At 44.2% G+C, this 26726-nt stretch overlaps 1 protein-coding gene across 1 annotated transcript in view; it reads left to right on the forward strand.

The window, feature by feature from the left end:
- The window catches only part of LOC122923115 (disintegrin and metalloproteinase domain-containing protein 12-like), a gene marked incomplete at its 5' end in the record, with an annotated part of 69064 nt that overhangs the window by 27253 nt on the left and 15085 nt on the right, over nt 1–26726 (forward strand). The window contains 2 exons of the mRNA XM_044273841.1: nt 3257–3347; nt 6230–6406. Of these exons, the coding sequence (XP_044129776.1) occupies nt 3257–3347; nt 6230–6406 (268 nt within the window). The remainder of the gene's footprint in view (nt 1–3256; nt 3348–6229; nt 6407–26726) is intronic.

Genomic DNA, 26726 nt, shown 5'->3' on the forward strand with positions numbered 1-26726 from the left:
GGTGCGGCCGGCACCTTGCATCCCTTGACATTCCCTTGGGCACCTTATTTCTTTGAGTGACATGTTAGTAAAACCTGTTTTTTAGCAAAATAAGGCTACGCATCCCATTTAGAAGCCCACATTAGGAATCCTGATAAGGCCCTGAACATCAGCATATGTTAAGCTGACAGGGGTGAAACCTGGTGACAGAATCCCTTTAAGGCCCAAGATCAAACCTCTAAACTAATCAAATCCAAGATGAGACCCTTAAATTAATGAAACCCTTGGTTAGACCCGTAATTAATCAAACCTCAGATCAGGTGCTAAATTAATCAAACCCCTAAATTAGTCAAACTTCAGATCAGAACGCAAAATTAATTAGGCCCCTAAATTAATTGCATCCCAGATCAGACCCCAAGATCTCCACACCAGACCATTAATTTAAGACACCAGATCAGATACCTAAATTCAAACCCAAGGTCAGACCCCTAAATGAATCAAACTCTGTATCAAATGCTAAATTAATTTAATTGCTAAATTAGTCAGACTCCAGATCAGACTCCTAAATTAATCAGGCTTCTAAACTAATTAGACCTAAGATCACACCTAAGAACTCCACAATTTTCTATGACCAGGACCAGACCTCTTAAGGCTTCTCTTGTCTTCTGGGCCCTGGCATGTACAGTACATAGTCAGTTTCATGGCATTGTACCGTATGTAACGCAGCAGTTTCCTGATGCCAGGCTTTTTTCGTACTGTGCATGTCACCAACTTGCGGTGACTCACCCAATCTGCATATATCCACAGGCAGTGTGTGGTACCACTGCTGGGAAATGCTGGTTTAGAACATCCTTCATGGCTGCATTTTACTTTCTTGCATCTTCCATTGGTATTAAACAGATTTATATGGGAATCTGAACCAGAGATTAATAAAAACCCTGATATTTGTAGAAGTACTTTGGCAACAATTACTGAATTTTAAGAATTTGCAAACGATCCTACAGCTTCTCATTAATGTCGAGGCCTCAGCCTATAGTTGTCTCCTCCAGGCCATTGATCTGATTGTACTTCAGTGTTGTAAGTCGGTGGCACATGGAATATGGATGTAGACAGCCGGTCATTGTCCTGCAAGGACATTAATTTTCTTATAAAGATGTGAGCCATAAGATATCATCTATTGTTAAATTTGTAATTAAGTGGCAGAATTAGATTTGCTTTAGTTGAAGGGGGAGTTCAGGCGTGGTGGAAGAAATCTGATGGTTGTCTGAAGCCTTCTCCATTCCAAAACGTACAAAATACCTTTGTATAACGATATTGTCTGTAGGGTTAAAAGGGGTCTGTCAGCAGTTTAGACCTCTCAAAACTGCTGACAGAGGTAGACAAGTAAGAGGTAAAGCAGTTTAAACACGTCTTGGTGGCTTCTAGCATGACCAAGGTGGAAACATTTGAAAGGGCATCTGTCAGCAGTTTTGTACCTATGACACTGGCTGATCTGTTACATGGGCGCTTAGCAGCTGAAGGCATCTGTGTTGGTCCCATGTTCATATGTGCCCGCATTGCTGAAAAAAATTATGTTTTAATATATGCAAATGAGCCTCAAGGAGCAACGGGGGCGTTACCATTACACCTAGAGGCTCTGCTCTCTATGAAGCTGCTGCACCTCTGCACTTTGACAGGACCATAATCATGTTTACTCTGCCCGGTCCTGTGAATCAAAGTGCAGAGGGCGCAGCAGTTGCAGAGAACTGAGCCTCTAGGTGTAATGGTAATGCCCCCGTTGCTCCTAGTGGCTTATTTGCATATATTTAAACATCATTTTTCTCAGCAATGCGGGCACATATGAACATGGGACCAACACAGATGCCTTCAGCTGCCAAGCGCACATGGAACAGGTCAGCCAGTGTCATAAGTACAAATCTGCTGACAGATGCCCTTTAAGGCCACGGTAATGCAATCACAAGTGCCACGGTGGTGGTCTAACGGGGGCAGAGAGCTTGTGACACTGCACTTAGGAACTCTCCCTATGGCATTTGCAATTGCAGTAATGGGAGCATTAAAACGCTTTCTCCTTGGTCATGCAAGAAAAATAAAATGGGCATCCACCCAGGTACTGTATGTACTTTTACCCCTCCCCTATCTACCTCTTGCCATCTTTTCCATTTTCCCTTGAAACCACTTTGGATATTACTATGCTAAAGTGTGTGCTTGATGTATGAAGAATTAGTGGTGGATGCTAGCCAACTGGGCGTGCCCCATCCCAGGACATCCTGCCCCCCCCCCAAACTCCTCCTTCATGGATGCAGACAGGCTCGGACTGGCCCACAGGGGTACAGGGGAATCCCCCGGTGGGCCCCTGGACAAAGTGGGCCCCTAGTCTCCCACCCCCTGCACAAGTGGCACATAACACATTAGACTTTTTGCACTACATACATATATTCAATGTACGGCACCTCCACCAGCCTATGTTCATATAAAAAACTAGTTAGATTATTTATTATATTTGAATGTATCCATATGGTGGGCCCCCAAAATACATTTTACTGGTGGGCCCTAGGTACCCCAGTCCGACACTGGATGCAGATATTGTCAGGACTACAGAAACAGGCGGGCCGGCATAGCACAACCAGCCATGATGTATCGGTAACTTCTGAGATATCATACCCCTGAATCGTACAGCGCTGCGGAATATGTTGGCGCTATATAAATAAAGTTTATTATTATTATTATCCTGTGGGAATAGGCTTTTAGGGGCAATGTTACCTTTTAGACATATTTATGAACTTGTTCTAAAAGATTTTAAAAAATCAACGAGCATCAGACTGGCCTTAATTTGTAAGCCACAAATTTATACTGGACGCCTCACATTTCCAATATAAAATGGGAACCAATTTGAAGAACGACCAACATTGGATAAATTTGCAATAAAACAAACTGCAAAAAAATATATATATTTTTGTTTGGAATTGCTCCAGTCGCAGCTATCTGTGTAACCCTTGACGGAAACCTAGTCAGCTGAACTGTTGCCTCCATCTATGAGACCTTTATTGGCCAGGATTCATTAGAACAGTCCCCTGGGTGTTATTTCCACAGATTGCAGAAGCTAATTTACCAGGCTAGTGGCTTCCAAAAAAAATCAATATTTATTTTCAGTCCTGCAAGAGTATTTGATCATTTTTACTCCCGTTGTTTGCCATGGTGAATAAAAATGAAGAGACCCTTCGCCGTGTCATTCCAGACTGAAGCTCTTCTGTGTTTTATTCAATTATTTATATTGCAGGTCAGCGAGTCCATCAAGAGCCGGCCGCTCAAATGAAGTTAATCAAGAATATAGCGCAAAGCTGTGCAAACAGTCCTCGCAGGTCCAGGAGGTGAGTGAGACCTCCATACTTATTGCTGCGATTTGTCATGTAATATCCAAGTGGCGGTCTATAAAAAATCAACTAAACGCACGGCTGGAAGGATTATATATATATATACAGTATATACTGTACGTGGTTCTATCTGTAGTCAGTGCTCGGAGGCTTTGTGCTACATGGCTGCTGATAATCTGGAACGTCACATGACCAAAAACTGGTCACAGAAAACCAATTAGTGCAATGCTCCGATTAAAAATTATTGCAGTATTTTTAACAGCTTCGATAAATTATCAGTTTTATCAAATCTGAAGCAAAAATAAATAAAAGTCACAATATGAGGACTCGTGCACACAGATGTAATTTTATCCGTGTCCGTTCCGTTTTATGCAGAACCATTCATTTCAATGGGGCTGCAAAAAACAGAAATAACTCTGTGTGCGTTCCGTTTCCACATGTCCCAAAAAATAGAACATGTCTTTTGCGGACAAGGACAGGCATTGTTGCATCGGATCCGTAAAAAATACTGATGTAACACAGACGTTACACGGATGTCAGACTTTTTTTATTTTTTTGTGGATCCGTGTTTTGCGGACTGCAAAATACATACAGTCGTGCGCATGAGCCCTGACGGTGTGAATGCACCCTAATGGTGCCTATACACGCGGCAGATTCCTGCGACTTAAAATCGTTTCCATCCCTCTAACTGGATCTTGCAGAAATCCATGTGCTTCCCGCCAAAACAACCCCATTCAATTTCAGATGAATGGAACGGAGTTTCAGGCACAGAAATGTTCTGCAACATAATCTGCAGCGTTTGAAGGCACCGTAAGGCTCTCACGCGTTGCGAATTGTGTTTTTGTTTTTTCCCCAAGCGTATTTTTAAGTGGAAAAACCACAACATAAGGACTCATGCACACAGCCGTTGCCGTTTTGCAGTCTGAAAATGGCGAATCTGCAAAACATGGATACCCGCTGTGGGCGTTCTGCATTTTGCGGAACGGAACGTCCAAGCCATTATAGAACAGTTCTACCCTTGTCCGTAATGCTGACAAGAATAGGACATGTTCTATATTTTTGTGGACGCTGCAGTACGGACAAACGGATGCGGGACAGTACACGGTGCGCTGTCTGCATCTTAATCTTATGCGGCCCCACTCAATCGAATGGGTCTGATTCTGACCTGCAAATAATACGGATCGGATGTGGACAAAAACATCAGTTTTGTGCATGAGCCCTAATACAGTACCAGCACAGTGAATGAGATTACACAGATGAGTGAATTGCAATGTAAAGGGTAAGATTTGGGACAAAAACGCAACAAAATACCCACGTATTGGTGCAGATTTGGTGTGGAAATGCATAGAAATACGCATGAAAATTAATGCGGAATTTCTGTTTTCAAACCCAAACTTGTGTGCAGAGTTTGAGGCTATGATGGCTAACCTCCGGCACTCCAGCTGTGGTAAGAGGTAAGACTACAACTCCCAAGATGCACACTTGCTTGGCTGTTCTCAGAACTCCATAGAAATGAATGGAGCATGCTGGGAGTCGCTGGAGTGCCGGAGGTTAGTCATCATTGCCCTAAGCCTACATGCAGATTTTCAAAGGGTGAGATGTAGGGCAAATCCGCTACAAAATCTGTAAGTAGCACATGCAAATTTAGGTGTGGATTTGGTGCCGTAACGCAATAAAATCTGCACAAAAATCCATGTAGAAAATCTGCATAAAGGGCCCTTTACACTGGCTGAGAATCCACCAGATAATCGAGCGTTCATCAGAATGCTTGTTAGCGATTATCTGGCGGTGTGAAGGTGACGCCGATTACCTGATGAACAAGTGAAACGCTCGTTTGTCGGGTAATTGAATCATTTGTGTAGGCGTATAAATTATTATTTGCCGACACGCTCTAAACACGCTCTGCTGCCGGCAAACAAGGAGTCAGTATGGGGATGAACGATGGCATTAGTGATCGCTATTCCTTATACTGCGGAGGAGATCACTCCATGAAATTGCAGTGGTCTCCACCGCTGATGAGCAAGCGATGGTCGGGAAGGAACTGTTCCTTCTCGACAATTTCCTACTGATTTGTCCTGTCTAAAGGGACCTTGAACTACACCGCCATGTGTGTGTGCCCTAGGGGTATGTCTACATAAGACTGAAATGCCGCAGATTTTCTGCAGCGTATTTTGTTACGGAAATGCTGCCGATCTGACACAGATTTTACTATTTGCTTCGAAAAGCAATGAAAATCCTCAGCATAAGGGCCTATTGAGACGGCCGTAGTGCTTTGCGGATCAGCAAAACACATCGGCCATGTGCATTCCGCAATTTGCCGACCGCGCATGTTTGCAATCATAGTAGAAAGTGCCTATTCGGACAACATATATTTTCCGCGGAACGGAACCACAGATGCGGATAGCACATGGTGTGCTGTCCGCATCTTTTGCAGCCCCATTGAAAAAAAATTGCGGAACGGATGCGGACTCATTCATACGGCCGTCTGAATGAGCCCTAAGGCTAGGGCCACATGTGCTGTGCAACATTTGATCTTTTACTCCATTGACTTGTAACTTGTCTGCATTTTCACAGCTCTAAGGGTACGTCTACACAGCGATTTCGGCCATGTAAGCTGTCGCGTGAGCAAAGATCGCATTGTAGAGGGGATGCCATAAGAATGAATGGGGTCGCAGCGCAACTGGCACATTTGCTGCGGCTGCAACACTACTGGATTCTATGCTATTCACATGTCACGTTGAGTTGCGCTGCGAGACCATTCATTCCTATGGCATCCCCGTTACACTGCGATCTTTGGAACCGCCTTCTTATTATGCACCTCTTGTACGATCTTTGTACGAAGGACAACACTTTTCCATCAATGACTTTGTCATCTGCAGAACCGAAAACTTCACAGACCACATTGTTATCCACCGGTGGACATTAGTTATCCAATAGGAATACTTGAATCCCCTGAGAGCAATGTCCACCAGAAACCACAAAGTCCACCTTATCCCATCCAGAAAAATGTGCCTGCTCGACCCCTTCCAGCAAAACCATCTCTCCGAAACATGCAGGTATGTATGTGGCACCTCAAAATGTGGCGTATGGCAAGTTGCAGGACTTGCGTGTACTGTCCCCTCTCATGTGCTCTTACTGCCTTTATTACATACATATGCCACCCTTCATGGCCCAGAGTAATACTCATTAGGTATGCCAGTTGGCCGAGCAGAGCTCCCAGCCGCGGGAGCGCGTGATAAACAGGTCCACTAAGAGCAGCCACAGGCAGGATAGGATACCCTTGTGGAGTGGTGGAAACGAAGAACAGAGCCAGGCATGGAATGAATGGTGGCTAGGTTTGAGCGAATCGTCCTTCAGATCATAGATCCAAAGTCGAGTCGTTGAAATACTTCCATTTTAAGGCTGTTTCCGTACAGCATTAAAATGTATTGGCTCTGTGGCGCCAAAGTTCCTCTTGCCTGAAGTTGCGTGAGGCTTGGGTGAATTCCTACAGGATTCCTATCTGCGTACTTAAAAACAATTTAAAATAGGAATCCGAAGTAGGCTTTGGTACCAAGGTACCAGCCAGTACCAAAGCCCACTTCGGATTGCTATTTTAAATTGTTTTCAAATACACAGATAGGAATCCAGTAGGAATTCAAAGAAGTCTCACGCAACTTCGGGTAAAACGAACTTTGGCTCCACGGAGCCAATGCATTTTAATGCTGTACGGAAACAGCATTAAAATGGAAGTATTTGAACGAATCGACTTGGAATCTATGATCCAAAGGTCGATTCGCTCAAGCCTACTAGTGGCACCTGCATGGGGAGAGAGACTCTAGGAATAAACTGCAGCCCTAAGGGTTTAAACAAAGAGAAGGAGCATGGCTACTCTCCTCAAGCAGGTAAATCAGGTGGCTGCAGTCAATGTATGTTCCATGGACTGTCTCCATTGCTTACATAGCCCATACAAGCAGAGCTGGGGTAATGCATAAAGTGTTAAAGTTTTATGTGCCACAACTTACCGTGACTGTGTCACCAATTTATTTTATTTTTTTTGCAAACTAAAACTAGATCCTAATACATATTCTTTTTTTCTAATCTGTTTTTATTTTATGTAGTTTTTTTGTATACTATTGTCTGTACATTATTATGGGGACGGCCATATTGCCTGAACTGCATTGACGGCATTTAGAGATTTACTTTACAGCAGCTACATAGACCATAGGAACCTGTAGACTGGAGATTTACTTATATGGGAAAGTTTTCTACATATGTTCTGTGATCTTGGCATGAGTCATTGTGCAGGGAGGGGGAGGAGGTGAGCTGTCCCATAACTTCTATTGAAATGTGGACCGTGTGTTTAATATATAAATACTGTGTTTATATATATATATATATATATATATATATATGAACCTGTAAACTGGAGCTGTTCATTGACTCGCATGGGAAAGCTTTCTACATATGCTCTGTGATCTTGCATGGGTCATTGTGCAGGGAGGGGGAGAAGGTGAGCTGTACTGTAACTTATAATAAAACATGGGTCATGTGTTACTTATATATAGGAACCTGTAGACTGGAGATGTTCATTGACTCATATGGGACAGTTTTTTTTCTACATATGCTCTGTGATCTTTGCATGGGTCATTGTGCAGGGAGGGAGAGAAGGTGAGCTGTCCCATAACATTTATTGAAATGTAGGTGATATTCTCCATACTGTTTTTGATGATGGAAAAGTGATCTCTACAGAACAGGATTTCTTTGCCTATTATGAGGCTTAGTGTCCAGAGTAAAAACTGCAGAATTTTCTTAAAATATGCAAAATTTGAAACAACATCCCCCCCCCCCCCCCCCCCCCCAAATCCTCAAACTTTGTGAGGAAATTTATCATTCCTCACATGCAAATTTTCTGGAGTAAAAGAAAAAGTTTAATATATTGGGGGGAGGGGGGAATTTAACAAAAACTGGATTTAAATAATAGATCATTTTCTGATGATCATCTATATCTATGGCCTTTTAGGACATTTTCTTTTGTAAAGTGGCTCCAGGGCGACCATTATAAAGTAAAAATATGGTAACTTGACACCGTAGCTCTATGGAAAACTTATAATTGGTTCCAAAGCATCCAAAACGTCATACCAAAATAAGAACTAAAGATTACAGAAAATAAACAAGTCCTTACATATGACAGGCAGAGAGATCAGCTGGAAATCACTTTCTATACTAGGAGCTTATTTAGGGTACAATCTCACTCAAATTTTGGTTCATGTGGCACCTTAAAGGGCTTTTCCAGTTTGCATCAACATCCCGTAAAATAATCCTTTATGGAGGTGGCTGAAATTTTGTAATGTATATATATTTTTTTTTACCTTTTATTGCTCCTATCTCCCGTTCTGAAACACGGATGTCTACAGATGGGCGTCTCTGGTTTGGATGGTATGAGCTAATTTGCATCCTTTTTTCTCCATGGAGCATTGCCTGAAAGATAATTCCTAATATACCACTGTCTCTTCAGTAGGGTCAGGTATCAGAATCCTGCGCTTGTCTGTCACCTGAACAGAGCACCACAATTTCAGAGCATGCACAGTAGAGTTCTTCTCTCCTGGGCAAGAACGAGATGTTGTACAGCGCATGCGCCGAAATTGTGGCACAGGGCCCGCCCTCAGTGCACATAAAATCTCATTAGAATAATAGAATGCAGTATCGGATTACCATAAGGGCTCATGCACACGACCGCATGTATTTTGCGGTCCACAAAAAATACGGGTGACGTCCGCGTGCATTCCGTATTTTGCGGAATGGAACAGCTGGCCCCTAATAGAACATCACTATCCTTGTCCGTAATGCGTACAATAATAGGACAGTCATTATTTTTGCGGAACAGACATACGGAAACGGATAGCACACGTAGTAGCTTCTGTTTTTTTTGCGAACCCATTGAAATGAATGGTTCTGCATACGGTCCACAAAAAATAAATGGAACGGACACGGAAAGAAAATACGTTCGTGTGCATGAGGCCTAACTATGGTATGTTTTAATAGTCTCTTTAAGCCCTACCAGCCACTATTGATCGGTTTGCTATGGACAAACCTGCTGACAGGCTCCCTTTAAGAAGGAACGCCATAAGCTGTATAACAATACACACACAACTAGATAAACTACCAATAGATTCTAGGGCAAAAAAACAAAACAAAGCAGTTTTGACATTTTATAGCGAGAAGAAAGAGCTCGACTTTTACTTGTATATTTTAGCAATTCTAAAGTTCTACGTTAGTGCAAACCACACAGATTTTGTCCAAACTTGTCTTCATTTATCAATGGGACAAAAACACGGAAATCTCTGCATTAAAGAGTAAAACGACGGTTCATTTATCTCAATAATCAGGCCTACAGGCAGGAAGAATGATCATAACTTATTTATGAGGTGTCAACATCTTCCCGCTGCAGCATAAAGAGACAAGAACCTGATGTTCAGGAGCAGAACCTGCCGAGCGCCTGAGAAGTTTAGTTTACTGTAAGGGTAGGTTAACACTCCGCTTAACTGATCCAGCAAAGAACAGCCTGCTGGAGTTCACCGGATTCGTCCTAGCTGAATATTGCTGTTCACCGCCCGACTCCTTGGACGAGAATGGGATAAGGTAGGGATCCGGCCTCTTTCCGGCATAATTGATGACTTTCGGTAAGACGAAAGGCGGTGCATGCAACGTTTTTTGTCTGGTTGAAAGATGGCTTTTCATCAAAAAGTGGCTGGATTCCGTCATAGGGGTCTGGCAGTGAACGGCAGTATCCGGTGAACTCTAGCAGGCTGTTCTCTAATAAAACAGCCTGCTGGATCAGTTAAATGGAGGAGTGAACCTACCCTTAGAGCTTACGCACGCGGCGCGTACTAGGTGTCATTACAACTCTCGAGTTGTACAGAGCCATAAAATAATGCCCACAGACTTCTATGGGTCGTACCTAACCATAGGGATGCTATAGGAAATATAGTATCCGAGCCCCATATAGTAAAATGGTCATTTGAGGACATCCTCTACGTCTGGAGGAAAGAAGGTTTCTCCATCAACATAGAAGAGTATTCTTTACGGTAAGAGCAGTGAGACTATGGAACTCTCTGCCTGAGGAGGTGGTGATGACGATTTCACTAAAAGAGTCCAAGAGGGGCCTGGATGTATTTCTGGAGTGTAATAATATTACAGGCTATAGCTACTAGAGAGGGGTCGTTGATCCAGGGAGTTATTATTGCCTGACTGGAGTCGGGAAGGAATTTTTTGTCCCCTAAAATGAGGAAAATTGGCTTCTACCTCAGAGGGTCTTTTGCCTTCATCTGGATCAACTTTGCAGGACTGCAGGCTAAATTGGATAGACAGATGTCTTTTTGCAGCCTTACAGACTATGGGGGTCGTTTATTAAGACCAGCGTGTTAGACCTATATCCCAAACGTATGACGAGGTGCGGGCCTCAGTGATATACAGCACAATACTGCTCAGGCCAGTGATTGGCTGCTGCAGTCACATCCAGTACACATCACCACTGCAGTCCGGTAAACAAAGCCTGGCAGAATTGGAGCGTCAGCGCTTACTTCTTTTATTATTTAATACTTTCCCTGCATTTGACCTTTTTTATTTATTCAGACAACCCCTGTAAATCTGTTCCATCTCCCTTTCCACAGTAATTGTAAATAGTATTTGCTATAATAGTTTATTTTACTGCTACTCAGCGATCGAACAGAACATGAAATTGTAAATGTTTAAGATGCCTTACCCTGGGGGTAACCATGAAACACATGTGGTGCTCGTGTATATACATTATATATGGGCGTTTAGCTTTACAGTTTCCAAGAACACTGGGAGGCGTTCCATATGAGGCACACCGCAGTCATAAAATATAACTGGGACGGGAAAGAGCTGGCTGCACCAGGCCGAGCGAAAATGCAATGTGGCCATTATTAGTAGGTGCTCCTGGAGCTGCAGCCGAGCATCAGCGCTTCTCCAGGTTGCTTGGTGTCCGTAATACGTCTCGTTAAATATCTAATGATGGCGGAAAATGACTTTTTTTACTGACACGACTTGCCTAGAAAAATGTTAGGGTATCTTTAAAGTTGTCCAGGATTTTTATATTGATGGCCTGTCCTAAGGATAGGCCATCAATATCTGAACGCCGAGGGTCTCACACCCCGTACTCCCACCGATCAGCTGTTTCAGGTTCGAGAACTCTGAAGGTGTAGTGGACGGAGCTGCAGTAACCAGTTGGTATAAGCAGGGATGCTCAACCTACGGCCCTCCAGCTGTTGCAAAACTACAACTCCCATGATGCCTTAATAGCTGTAGGCTGTCTAGGCATCCCAGGAGTTGTAATTTTGCAACAACTGGAGGGTCGCAGGTTGGGCATCCCTAGTAAAGAGATAGACAGAAGTGTCTATTCCTGCACCACCCTTTATCATCAGCCTGACCCCCTGTGATAAATCTGGTGCAGGTCTAGACAGCCGGTCTAAATTTACATTATTTACAGGCTTAGGAAATCTGTCCCACGATGACTTGCCATAGGTTTCCATAACTAGCACAGGCAAGCAACAACTCCACCAAGAAAAGTGCTTACGACAAAGTACAATAAAAGGACAACTGCTGCATGGAGGAATATTCAGTTTCATTGCCTAGCATCACGAGAATAGGCATTTTTTTTTACTTTTTGACCCTCCTGTTTTAGTGATTTATATGCTTTCTTTTTGTCATTGATTGCCTTCTTTACAGTTCTATTTATCCACATTGGTTTCTTTTTGTTCCTTAACCTTTTATTCCCATAAGGTATGTACCTCTCACAATGAGATTTTAGGATGCTTTTAAAGATATCCCATTTTGTGGCTTTATTTTTTTTTTTAAGGACTTTGTCCCAGTTAGTTAGGCCTATGGCCTCTCTTAGTTGGCTAAGTGTAGCTTTTTTGAAGTTTGGTATTTTTGTTCCTCCCTCTAGAAACGCTCTTTTGAATGATAATTGGAGGGTTATTACTTTATGGTCACTATCTCCCAGGTGTCCCCCAACCTGCACGTCTGTTGTTCTGTCAGGTCTATTGGTTAATACTAAGTCCAGTATGGCCGTCCCTCTAGTCGGGTCCTGAACCAGTTGGGAGAGGTAATTGTCTTTGGTTATTGCCAAGAACCTGTTTCCTTTATGAGATATACAGGTTTCAGTTTCCCAGTCTATATCTGGGTAGTTGAAGTCCCCCATAATAACCACCTCATTATGATCTGTCGTCTCGTCTATCTCGTTTAGTAGTAGATTTTCTGTGGACTCTGGTATATTAGGTGGTTTATAGTAAACTCCTATTAGTAATTTATTTTTGTTTTTAGCTCCATGTATCTCTACCCACAGTGACTCCACATGTTCATGTCCCTCACTTATGTCTTCCCATCCTAAATCAATTTATGAAGTTTGCAAAGTAATAACTTCGGCTCATCGGAGCCAATACATTGTAATACTGCTCCGTACACTTCATGCGAATCAACTTCGGATGTTTCATCCGAAGTCGATTTGCTCATCCCCAGTCAGGAGGTCAGAGATAAGGCTTCACATGAGCAAATAATAACAACAGCTGAACATTAAACTGAAAAAACCCCAGATTTTTAGCCCAACATGAGCAAAATGCAATCATGAAAAATTGCACAAAGGTGTCCATCACCTGTAAAGCAGTATTAGAGGTTCCGTTAAATGCAAGCAGAATAAACATAGCGTTTACATTTGCATTTCTAATGAATGAGACGTCACATACGGTGTCCCAGGCTCCGTGTGATGTACAGTAATTCCTTGCACAGTACAATTTACCACCCAAGGTTGGCTCCTGGTAGGAGTCCATTTGCTGCTAAGTACCTGCAATCAGAGCAGTTCTCCCCGGGCAGTGTGTGGCTCGCTTGCCAAGTGGCACGCTTCCCATCGGTGGAGCTTTTACAAACAGACTGACGTTTTATTTTCTGTCATGTTCTGAGACTTCTCAAGTATGTAATACATCCTTTTTATGTATCTAATATTCTGTCTCCAAACAATTACAGATAAGCCAAATATGTTTGTACAGTCTTATCGTGCAGGAAGCCAGTGATTACACTGTTTATGACAATAGCTCAAGCGGACAAAGTGAATGGGAAAACATAGCTGGAAAAGGAGAATAATGGAAATAAGAGCCTGGAAACAGCACAATCCTTCATTTCAATGACCGCTTTTCTCAAAAACGCCTGATCAAAAGACAGCATCTCATGTAATAGTCCTAGCGGTGAATTAGGATATGCTCTGAAGGAACTCAATGCTGCACATGTACGAACAGTCATGTATATCAGCAATGTTAAATCAGTTTCTGGCAGCCGCTTACCCCATAAGCCTACATAAGAGATTAGAATATTTAAATGGAGTCTGTCACCTGGAAATTCACTGTTAAACCAGGCACAGTGCGGCGGCGATGGGGGAAGGATGGGACCAGTGCGGAAATCCTTCTCTATCTGATGTGAAAACACTGCATTTTCATACAGCCACCACTAGGGAGAGCTGAGTGTGCAGTGGCCAGGTACGGGTGGATAATAGTCTGTATTTGTCGTGATGCCTATTGCAGCGTGCGCAGGGTACTACCCCAGGGCCCCTCCAAGGTGTTATAACGCACGTCCCAGGTTAGGAATGCCAGAGTGGTGTAATGGCTTATAATGTCTCTGTAGTGTTGTGGTAGTTGTGCCACGGTGTGTCTCCTACCTGGGTACGGCTGGACTCCTGGCTCACTTGCAATACATTTGAGTGTAGTGATAGTAGGAGTAATAGAGGAACTTTGCAGAATAAATGATGTCCAGTCCTTTAGATGAAGTTCAAACGTTGCTTTACTTGAAATAACTTGCATCCAAGCAGTATACAGCTTTGGTCTCTTGGTCCCAGCAGGTTATGGCAATGATTGGCAGGAATGAGTACTTCTGCTTTAAATGTGACTTCTGCTGTGTGGGGACAGACTAGCTGAGGAGGAATTGGCTTCTACTAGGCACTGGACTTATCTCACAGATGGATTCTCAGGGGACGCTTTCTTCCTGCAACTCTGGAGTTTGGCTGTAGTTTCTGCTTTTTCATCCAGCAGAGCTGAAGGTGCTCTAGCTGGGTATATGGCCAAGTCTCAGCCGAGACTAGGTCCTTTCTGTCTTCCCTATGCAGGGGAACTCCATACACACACACACCCTACCCCTAGCAGGGGTTGGGCTACACTCCTCTCTAACTTCCTTCTCCATCCATGCTGCAGGATGTGGGTCCAGCCCACCTCTCCACAGAGGGGGAGAATAATCCATTCCAGCTCAGATACTCTAAGGCCCCTTTCACACGGGCGAGTATTCCGCGCGTATGCGATGCGGCCGGTGAACGCATTGCACCCGCACTGAATCCTGACCCATTCATTTCTATGGGGCTGTGCACACGAGCGTTGTTTTTCACGCATCACTTGTGCGTTGCGTGAAAATCGCAGCATGCTCCTCTTTGTGCGTTTTCCACGCAACGCAGGCCCTATAGAAATGAAAGGGGTTGCATGAAAATCGCAAGCATCCGCAAGCAAGTGCAGATGCAGTGCGATTTTCACGCACGGTTGCTAGGAGACGATCGGGATGGAGACCCGATCATTATTATTTTCCCTTATAACATGGTTATAAGAGAAAATAATAGCATTCTGAATACAGAATGCATATTAAAATAGCGCTGGAGGGGTTAAAAAAAATAATAATAATTTAACTCGCCTTAATCCACTTGCTCGGCATCTCCTTCTGTCTTCATGTTAGCTGTGTGCAGTAACAGGACCTGTGGTGACGTCACTCCTGGTCATCAAATGGTCCATCACATGATCCATTACCATGGTAAAAGATCATGTGATGGATCATGTGATGACCGGAGTGACGTCACCACAGGTCCTGTTCATGCACACAGCAAAGAAAGAAGACAGAAGAGATGCCGGCTACGCGATCAAGTGGATTAAGGTGAGTTTTACTATGCATTCTGTATTCAGAATGCTATTATTTTCCCTTATAACCATGTTATAAGGGAAAATAATACAATCTACAGAACACCGATCCCAAACCCGAACTTCTGTGAAGAAGCTCGGGTTTGGGTACCAAAGATGCGCGATTTTTCTTACGCGCGTGCAAAACGCATTACAATGTTTTGCACTTGCGCGGAAAAATTGCGCGTGTTCCCGCAATGCACTTGCACATTTTCCCGCAACTCCCGTGTGAAAGAGACCTAAACTGTAACTTGTACCTGCCAATGGGTTGCTACCACCTACTGGTAACCAGGCAAATTACATGAACAATTGTATTTAACATAGATTTATATGCACATTTGTGGAAGACATGAGCAAAATCACATCTGATGACAGTATAAAGGCTCTTAGGAGATAGTAGCGGGGTAGAGGCGTGTAGTAACACAACTCTGGGGTGTTACAAGTGCAAACAGGTAATTACAGCTTCCATTTCAATCAGTTGTAACTGTAAAAATTCGTATTCACTGAGCTCCCCCTAGTGGTGGCTTCAGGCAGCGCACCAGGTTGTTTTTGAAGGTCCCATTGAAATGAAGGGAGGGTGGCCTAGTGATGTCCAATATGGGAATACCACTTTAAGGAATTGTGAGTTAATGGAGGACCATTAGGGTTCATGCACACGAACCTATGTATTTTGCCATCTGCAAAACATGGATCCGCAAAAAATAAGGATGACGTCCCTGTCACATTCGTATTGCATCCTTTTTTTTTTTTGTGGATCCATTGTAACAATGCCTATTCTTGTCTGCAAAATGGACAAGAATAGGACATGTTCTATCTTTTTTGCAGAACGGCCATGCGGATATACGGAAACGGAATGCACATGGAGTCATTCCTGTTTCTTTTGCGGACCCATTGAAGTGAATGGCTTTGCATACTGGACAAAAAATAAAATAAAAAATGTAATGGACATGGAAAAAAATAGTTTGTGTGCATGAGCCCTTACACAGACATTCCATTGATTTAAAGGGAGTCTTTCACCTAATCTGAGCGTTTTAGACCGCTCAGATCAGGTTATAGACTCTTTAACCCTCATTACGATCATACCTTTGTCTTATGTGTCCCTCGCCCAGATAATGAAAATAACACTTTTTAAACTTATGCAAATTACCTTCTGAAGGTGCCCAGGGGCGGCGTTACTGGGCGATGTGCCCAGAAAAACACACCTCCAGCCGGCGGACGTCACGAGCGGCACCAGAGGACGGCGGGCTGGGAACTGGCCTGCACCTGCGCACTGCTCTGCCCATTATGGGCAGAGGAACATCCTTTCATATTGCGCATGCGCCGGCCGGCTGTCTTTAGTTGTAACGCCGCCCCTGGGCACCTTCAGAAGGTAATTTGCATAAGTTTAAAAAGTGTTATTTTCATTATCTGGGCGAGGGACACATAAGAGACGGGTATGATCGTAATGAGGGTTAAAGAGTCTATAACCTGATCTGAGCGGTCTAAAACGCTCAGATTAGGTGAAAGACTCCCTTTAAATAGGCTATGTGTAATGCTTAACTTCCCCTTGTGGTGGTGCTGCAGTGAAAATGAACACTTAGGGGCTCAATTTTTTTACTTATATAAGCCAAAAAGTGGCGTGTATGCATGCCATTTTGCAGCAAAATCTGCGACTTTTCCTCATTCACACCACTTTTCCGACATGTCATGAAAAGGGGGTCTGGCATAGGCTGGTATAAGGGCGTGGGCCGGCAGGCACGTCTCAGTCATCATTTTCTACGCCAGTTTTTTGGGTAGAAAATAACTTTAATCTACAGCAAAAAGGGGGCTGGTGTAGATTTAAGTCTGTTGCAAGGCCTGCTGGAGGAAGCGACTTTGGCGCTTCATCCAGCAGGACAGAGGAACTTAAAGGGGTTGTCCGGGATCACAGTCTTTTTAACTAACATTAGTATTCACCGTTAAATGTATCTGTAAGGTCCCCCTGAAGGTTCCCAGTTTTTTTTTTCACTCCTCCGGGTCCCCGAAGCTGTGCTCGGTAATGTTTACATTGCAGCGCTCCCTCTATGTAATTTCCTGCCGCACTGCCTTATGGGTCCCGCAAGGCAGTGCGACTCTGTAGATTGACGTCTTGATCCCAACCATGGGAGGCGTGTCTACAGGACATGGGAGGTGTGCTTACCGAATTCATGCGGTGTACATGCAGATGAGAGGCGTGCACTATGCTAAACAGCAGCGTTCCCTGCCTCCAAATCAACCTCCTTCAGCCCAGAATAACGCCCCTCTGTGCCCGGTGACGTAACAGAGGGGCGTTCTTTAGCAATGCCAGTTCCCTCCTACAAAACAGCCTCCTTGAGCACTCCAGAACGCCTCTCTGTGCCGGTGACGTCACCGGGCTCTCTGCTAAGCGGAAGACGAGGCTTAGCACACCAGTAAGGAGTCCGGTACGTCACCAGCTGAACAAAAATAACACTTCCGGTCCGCAAATCCAGTCTGAGGAATGGGGGCATCAGAATAAAGAAATAAAGGTAGAACCCACATATATGTAGGCTGTTAGTGAAAAGCAGCCTATTTACTAATAATCACCGAACCCGGACAACCCCTTTAAGACTGGCATGGAAAACCCCGGTCTTAACAAATGAGCCCTTTATTGTCCAGTTTCTAGACTACAGCAGATGGACAGTTTGGGATCTGCTTATTGTCAGATGATTCTTCCAAAAATGTAGGGATTGCCCAAATTCTCCAAAGGAGAACTCCTTTAAGGCTACTTTCACACTAGCGCTAGGTTTGTACAGCAGGCTGTTCCGGCAGCACATGTGTGCCCCCAGAAGTCCAGCCCGGCCCTATTCACTATAATGGGGATGGGCCAGAGGTCCGCCCACAGAACGGCAAACATGCCGAGAGGCGGACGGACAAATACTGCAGCATGCGAGACAAACCTGCCAGACAAACCTAGCACTAGTGTGAACGTAGCCTAAGATGTCTATTCTTCAGTCACTTGTGTCTCACTACTATTGCATTATCTACTTAATAGTAAAGGTCTAGGACTTTTAACCTCTTAAAGGGGTTGTCTCACCTTCAAAAATGGCATTTATCATGTAGAGACAAGGCACTTACTAATGTATTGTAATTGTCCATATTGCTTTCTTTGCTGGCTGGATTCATTTTTCCATCACATTATACATTACTCATCTCCGGGGGGGTTACGCCCACCCTGCAATCCAGCAGCAGTGGTCGTGCTTGCACACTAGAGGAAAAAGTGCCAGGACTTGGGGAGTGTGCATAGGTCGGTGCTTTTTCTCATAGTGCGCAAGCCCAACCACAGCTGATGAAATGCAGGATGGGCGTAACCCGTGGATATCAGCCATGTATAATGTGATGGAAAAATGAATCCAGCCAGCAAAGCAGGCAATATGGACAATCACAATACATTAGTAAGTGTGTTTTATTAACTTTCTATACATGATAAATGCTATTTGTTGAAGTGAGAGACAACCCCTTTAAGGACCGGGCCAATTTTTGTTTTTGCATTTTTATTTTTTCCTCCCCACATTTCAAGAGCCATAATATTTAAAATTTTCCGTTCACAGTCATATGAGGGCTTTTTTGGTTTGTCGTGGCACAAGTTGTGTTTTTTTAATTGCACCATTTAATTTACCATGACTTGTACTGGAAAATGGGGAAAAAAATTATTTGTGGGGTGAAATTGAAAAAAAAAATACAATTACACCAGTGTTTTTTTGGGGGGATTTTGATATTACGACGTTCACCGTGCACTGAAAATTACATGACATCTTTATTCTGCGGCTCAATACGATTACGACAATGCCAAATTTGTATACTTTTTTTTATTTTGTTTTACTAATTAAAAAAATATAAACCTTAAAAAAAAATTCTCTGCATCGCCATTTTCTAACAGCCATAACTTTTTCAAATTTCCATCTACAGAGCTGTATGAGGGCTGCTTTATTGTGGGACAAACTGTAGTTTTTATTGGTATTATTTTTGGGATACATATGGCTTTTGAATCACTTTTTGTTAATTTTTTGGGGGGAAGAAGGTGAACCAAAACTGGCAAATCATGGACTTTTTTTTAGCCGTTCATCACGCAGGAAGAATATTTTAATAATTCAGGCATTTTGGGATGCAGCAATAACTGTTGTGTTTATTTTTCATTGTTTATCTTTATATGCAAAATTGGGAAAGGAGGAGGTGATTTTAATATATTTTTTTTTTACTTTCTCCACAATTAATTTTAGCCCACTTAGGGCACTGGAACCTGCAATCTTCTGATCGCTTGTCCCATAGACCACAATAGAATACTATTGCTGTGTATGGGATACTGAGAAACTGCCTGCTGACCTGTGCCTTCCACACAGCTTTACAGGCAGTTACTCATGACAGACCTGGGAACCTTCAGAAGTCATAGTAACCAATCGGAGCCCCGTGTTTTCACTGTGGGGGCTCCAATCAGAAAGCAGAGAGAGACCCCTTTCTCTACCTAATCTCGCCACTGGTGACAGCGACATTACCTGCTCTACATCTCCTGTACCTCATCCTGCTCAGCAGCAGACCCTCGCCCCTAATGTTTTAGAGGGTCATATCAGCAGCAGGCCCTCGCCCCTAATGTTTTAGAGGGTCAGCTCAGCAGCAGACCCTCACCCCTAATGTTTTAGATGGTCAGATCAGTAGCAGGCCCTCGCCCCTAATGTTTTACAGGGTCACCAGCAGGCCATTTTTCAAGGGTGTGAATGATGCCCTCCTTTATGTGTAATAAAGGGTGTATTGGAGTGCCGGTTCCTTGTAATTTTTGGCAGCCCCTTCACTTAGTGCATAGGCTTTATGAGTGTAGGAGTCCCACTACCTGTAATATTGTACCACAATGTGAATGAGGCCCTCCTTTATGTGATATACAGGTTGTATCGGAGTGCCTCTTCCTTGTAATTTGTGGCAGCACTTGCACTTCTTCAGAGCAGGGGGCGCCTGGTTTAATGCTCGGGTTCTCCCATTGACTTCCATTGTGCTCGGGGACTTATTATGTGCCAAAAATAAATGAAAATATATTTAAAAAAAAAAAATCTAAAAAAAAAACATCCTAAAAAGTGTCAAGTTAAAAAAAAAAAAAAAAATTGCAGTCAAACAAATAAAAAAGCTACGGTCACTAAACCACCACATGCACAAAATCACAAAAAATTGCCTGGACATTCAGGCCTTTTTTTGGCCTGGTCAAGAAAGGGTTAATGACCAGATTTTGCAGCCGTGGACTCAGTGTACATGTACGTGATTATGCGTTAAGGGGTTAATTCATGTCTGATCCTCAGGGTAAGGCCCCCTGCACACGAACGTGTGCAGCCCGTGGTCGTGCTGCGGCCCGCAAAATGCACGAACACAGTCCGTGGGGCAGCCGCAGCGGATCGCAAAAAGATAGGACATGTTCTATCTTTTTGCGGAGCGGAAGTACGGGACAAAACCCCACGGAAGCACTCCGTAGTGCTTCCGTAGGGTTCCGTTCCGTGCTTCCGTTCCGCATCTCCGGATTTGCGGACCCATTCAAGTGAATGGGTCCGCATCCGTGATGCGGAATGTCCACGGAACGGCACCAGTGTATTGCGGATCCGCAAATGTGGTCCGCAATACGTTCGTGGGCAGGGGGCCTAAGGCTACATTCATACGACCGTGGGGCCGAAAAAGATGCGGACAGCACACCGTGTGCTTTACGCATTCGTAGTTACGTGCCGCGGCCCTGCAAAAAAACTGCGGACAAGAATAGGCATTTTCTATTAGAGCGACAGCATGTGCGGTTCGCAAATTTCAGAACGCACATGGGCTGGTATCCGTGTTTTGCGGATCCCCAAAACACCACGTTCGTGTGAATGTAGCCTAAGGCACCGCGATCAGGTTTCTGGATGCACTTTTGGAAGCTAAAATCAGGAATGGATCATAAAAGGGAAAAAAAAGTATAAAGGACAAAAACTATTTCTTCTCTTTTTTGAAGTCACTCCTGATTTTGGCTTCCAAAACCGCATCCACAAACCTGATTGTGTAGCCATAGCCTTAGGATAAAGCATCAATGTACGATGGGTCGGGCACAAGCCAGTCAGCAGAACTAAGGGTCCCTTGTTTCATGGTTTATCTAGGCACAGCGCCATAGATGCGTGTGTGGCTGTGCCTGGTACTGCGGCACAGCCCAGCTCACCTGAATAATAGATCTAGCGTGACCTATTATCGTTATGTCCTTTATAGGATAATGTCCCAATCTATAACTGTTCCTATGACCAGTAAGTGTACCTTGGGGATGTAAGATAAGTACTCGTCTATCAGATTGCAGCCTGCTCTCCTGGAACATCCTGACGACTTCAATATCCTTGTATTTCACAGAAGGGGGGACATCACATTGCATATAATACGGAGGAGAACGTCCTACTCTCTCCACTTATTCCCTGGCAATGGCCATTTAGATGGGAAATTGGTGCGTTCTCATCCTCCGCAGCATAATTCCCACTTCTTTTCCATAAATGATAAGCTCAGCCTGCCGGCGGTGCTGTGGATTGCCGGCAGCAGTATCCGCCGCCTCCTCGCCGCTGCTTGTACTTGTGGTTTTGGTGCCTGTTTTCCTGATTGCTCGCCTGGAGAGCAGAACACATTAAACAACTGTTCTGAGCAGCTCAGGCGGCACATTGAATGGAGGCGCCACATTACTGCTCGCCCGCTTTACACCCTCTCCGATCTGTGAATGCCTACAATAAGACCCTGCTGCGCCTGCTTTACTGGGGTTGTTCTGGTAATTGTAGTGCAGGAGGATGCAGGTTAGTAAGTTTTAGTTAGAAAATCATATCTACTTACTGCGCCACACCGGTCCGCAGGTTGTGTGCGGTACTGTCTCCACTCCTATTCATGTCCGTGGAGCTGAGCTGCAATGCCAGTCATAACCTCTGGCCAGGGGAGGCGCTGTTTCTGTTTTTAAACCTATATCACCACTTTTTATATAACTAAAGTGAATTGATTCTACAATGAAATGTTCTGCAAAAGTTTTACTATGTATGGTATATGAATTCCTCATCATTACTGAGATCTCTGTTTGCTGTCAGTGAGCGAAACCAGACAGAGGCTGTTCAGACCTAAAACAGCTCAGAGTTTGCAACCGTTGTTTGTTCTGTGGCTTAAATGGGTTATCCCATAATTAGGCCTCTTTCACACGAGCGAGTATTCCGAGCGGGTGCAATGCGTGATGCGAACGCATTGCGCCCGCACGGAATCCGGACCCATTCATTTCAATGGGGCTGTGTACATGTGCGTTGGTTTTCACGCATCACTCTTGCGTTGCGTTAAAATAGCAGCATGCTCTATATTCTGCGTTTTTCACACAACGCTGGCCCCATAGAAGTGAATGGAGCTGCGTGACAATCGCATCCGCAAACAAGTGCGGATGCGATGCGTTTTTCACGCATGGTTGCCAAGAGATGTTGTTTGTATACTGTACATTATTTTTTTATCACGCACGTGCAAAACACATTAAATCGCATTGCACCCACGGGATAAAAACTGAACAACTGAACGCGATCGCAATCCCTCTAACAAAGCTAGAACCAGCCCTGCACCTCACACAGATACAGAGATTTCCCCATTGACCAACTGTTATTACTAGATTCTCTTCAGGCGGGCAGCTCAGGAGGTGTGCCCTTTCTAAGGGACGTGTCCTTTCTGCTACAGCTCTCTCCCAGTCACAGCTCAGGAGGTGTGCCCTTTCTAATGGGCGTGTCCTTTCTGCTACAGCTCTCTCCCTATCACAGTTCAAGGACATGTCCTTTCTGCTGCAGCTCTCTCCCTATCACAGCTCGGGAGGTGTGTCCTTTCTGCTGCAGCTCTCTCCCAATCACAGCTCGGGAGGTGTGTCCTTTCTGCTGCAGCTCTCTCCCAATCACAGCTCGGAAGGTGTGTCCTTTCTACTACAACTTTCTCGTCACAGCGTCTATCAGTAGATATGTCTGGTGACAGTTGAAGGATAGAACTGAGCATGTGCAACCACCCTAATAGGTGGACATGCACATTACTATACAAATTAAACACCAGGTGGCACCATAGTAGGGAAATAAAGAGAATATCTCACAACTGGAGCATTTTTGTAACAAAATGTTAATTACAAAAGTATGTCGTTTTTCATGCTGAATTATACTAAAATAACATTTAATGGTGGCACAACCCCTTTAAAGGGGTATTCCCACTTTGGGATGTATCACGATAGATGCGGCTCACACCTCTAGAACCTGCTCCTATGTGGAGAATGGAGTTCCCTGACCACATCCAGACAGAGAATGAATAGAGAGGCAGCGACTGTCTTCGTAACTCTTATAGAAGTGAATAATGGAGAAAGCTGCATACATCAGCCTCTGCCTGGATGCTCTGGCAGACAACGTGGTTCATGGGTCAGGGGATCCCCAGGTGAGACATCCCCCATCTATCATTCAAGTATGGCATATCGGTTGACTATGCCATAAAAGCCCAAGGTAGAAAAATCCCTTTTAGGCCTCATGTACACAACAGTATTTTTTTGCGGTCCGCAAAACGGGGTTCCGTTGTTCCGTGATCCGTTTCTGTTTTTCTTTCCGTGTGTCTTCCTTTATTTTTGGAGGATCACCAGACATGAAGGAAAGTAAAAAAAAATCTAGGCCTTAGGCCTCATGCACACGACCGTTATGTCCCGTGTCCGTTGTTCCGTTTTCCGTGATTTTCTGCTGACCCATTGACTTTCAATGGGTGCGTGGAAAACTGGGCTAATGCACCGTTTGTCATCCGCGTCCGTGATCCGTGTTTCCAGTCCGTAAAAAAAATAGGACCTGTCCTATTTTTTTCACGGACAACGGTTCGCGAACCCATTCAAGTCAATGGGTCAGTGAAATAACACAAGGCACACAAGATTGTCTGCGCGTCCGCGTCCGTTTTTTTCCTATCATTTGCATGGCAAACTTGACTTAGATTTTTTTTTTACTTTCCTTCATGTCTGGTGATCCTCCAAAAATAAAGGAAGACACACGGAAACAAAAACGGAAACGGATCACGGAACAACGGAACCCCGTTTTGCGGAACGGAACACAACAACGGTCGTGTGCATGAGGCCTTACAGTGTGAAGTCCAGGTTCACACATCACCACTGATACATTGTAACAAACCATTAGGACAGGAGAAAGATTTGTGCTGCAAATGGATCAAGTGTCTGGACACATCTGTCAAAGCTTATCTGTCAGGAAACTGGCAGATGTTGAGGGACACCTGAGCTGCCCCAATGCACACAGATCCCAGTAAACAGGAGCTTTAGACAGTCCATACTGGCAAATATTAACTTTTGCTCTCTAGATATCATAGTTCATATGAAGAAGTTGTCCGTTAGTTGTTTTTTTTTCAGGAACAGCACCACTCTTGTCTACTGGCTGTGTCTGGTATTGCAGGGACAAGAGTGATTCCAGTTCTGGAAAAGCAGACCTTTTTTGTAATCTCAGACAATCAGTTTAAACCTGAAGTAGGGACCATAAGGCACAAGCTCCATCCGCTCCACCAATCCTAAGTATGATGGATTCACAGTTCCTCAATATTTGATGGTCCACATCTTCACATTGCTGGTTTAAATGGATGACTGCAAAATGTTCTGGAGTAAGAGGAAGACATTAACGTGGATTCTGGTTTTAATGAATACATTTTTTTTTTTTATGTAGACAATAGGATGTTGAATGATTTTCTAATATACATCTATTTAAAATTTTGCTTGCAGACCTTTATTATATCCATACAGTAGCCTCTCCCTAAAGAAAAAAAATGGTACAGTCCACTTTAGTCCTATAAAAGGCATCCATTGGAGAGCTGGATAGGACTAAACATGGCGTAGGTCATGTGACTCTCACAAGTATCATGTGACCTGACTTTCAGTTAACTGCCCAGGTGTCTAATATGTAAATAGTAGTGCAGTGAGGAGCAGAACATATACAGTATATACAGTCATCGGATCCCCACCGGGGAACGCCCGCTTATGGGCGGTGTTTAGGTTAGCCTCACCCGTTTTTGGCCTGGGACAGCCTGAATTTGCTGGGACGGTTTCTGAAAATCAGGGACAGTCCTGTCAGGACAGTTGGCAACTATGTACAGTATTACTATCTGCAGCAGTAGAGTCTGTGTAGAAAGAGAGCTTTGTGTGTGCTGTTTTTTTTTACACTAAACTTTATAAACATGACAACATCACCTAGAGACAAACAGTATACATTTTATAAATCACCTAAAGACAGGCAGCAATGTAAATACACACAGTAATTTAGTCATACCTCCCAACCAACCCGGATTTTGGTGGCTGTCCTGCTGTCAACTAAAACAGTTGATTGCAATGGACAAAAAAACTTTAGGTTTTTGTTCAGTTAAAACCCGGCACTCATGCTGGAAAGCGTCCGGATCCCATTATAGTCTATTGTGTCTGGCGTTGAACTGCGGTATCCAGCAGTGCCGGATTCGGTGAACTCTGTCAGGCTGTTCTCTGCCGAAACAGCCTGCCAGATACGTTTACCACAGATGTGAACATAGCCTTAGGCCTCATGCACACGACAGTTTTTTTTCACGGTCCGCAAAAACGGGGTCCGTGGGTCCGTGATCCGTGACCGTTTTTTTCGTCCGTGGGTCTTCCTTGATTTTTGGAGGATCCACGGACATGAAAAAAAAAGTCGTTTTGGTGTCCGCCTGGCCGTGCGGAGCCAAACGGATCCGTCCTGAATTACAATGCAAGTCAATGGGGACGGATCCGTTTGATGTTGACACAATATGGTGCCATTTCAAACGGATCCGTCCCCATTGACTTTCAATGTAAAGTCTGGAGTTCTTTTATACCATCGGATTGGAGTTTTCTCCAATCCGATTGTATATTTTAACTTGAAGCGTCCCCATCACCATGGGAACGCCTCTATGTTAGAATATACTGTCGGATATGAGCTACTTCGTGAACCTCAGATCCGACAGTATATTCTAACACAGAGGCGTTCCCATGGTGATGGGGACGCTTCAGGTTAGAATACACTACAAACTTTGTACAAGACTGCCCCCTGCTGCCTGGCAGCACCCGATCTCTTACAGGGGGATATGATAGCACAATTAACCCCTTCAGGTGCGGCACCTAAAGTGGTTAATTGTACTATCATATTCCCCTGTAAGAGATCAGGGCTGCCAGGCAGCAGGGGGCAGACCCCCCCTCCCCAGTTTGAATATCGTTGGTGGCACAGTGTGCGCCCACCATCGCCTCCCCCTCCCTCCCTCTATTGTAATAAATCGTTGGTGGCACAGTGTGCGCCCACCATCGCCCCCCCTCCCTCCCTCTATTGTATTAAATCGTTGGTGGCACAGTGTGCCAACCACCATCGCACCCCCCCTCCCTCTATAGCAGTAACATTGG

Source organism: Bufo gargarizans, unplaced genomic scaffold (genome assembly GCF_014858855.1).
Source record: "Bufo gargarizans isolate SCDJY-AF-19 unplaced genomic scaffold, ASM1485885v1 original_scaffold_1209_pilon, whole genome shotgun sequence".
Taxonomy (NCBI): domain Eukaryota; kingdom Metazoa; phylum Chordata; class Amphibia; order Anura; family Bufonidae; genus Bufo; species Bufo gargarizans.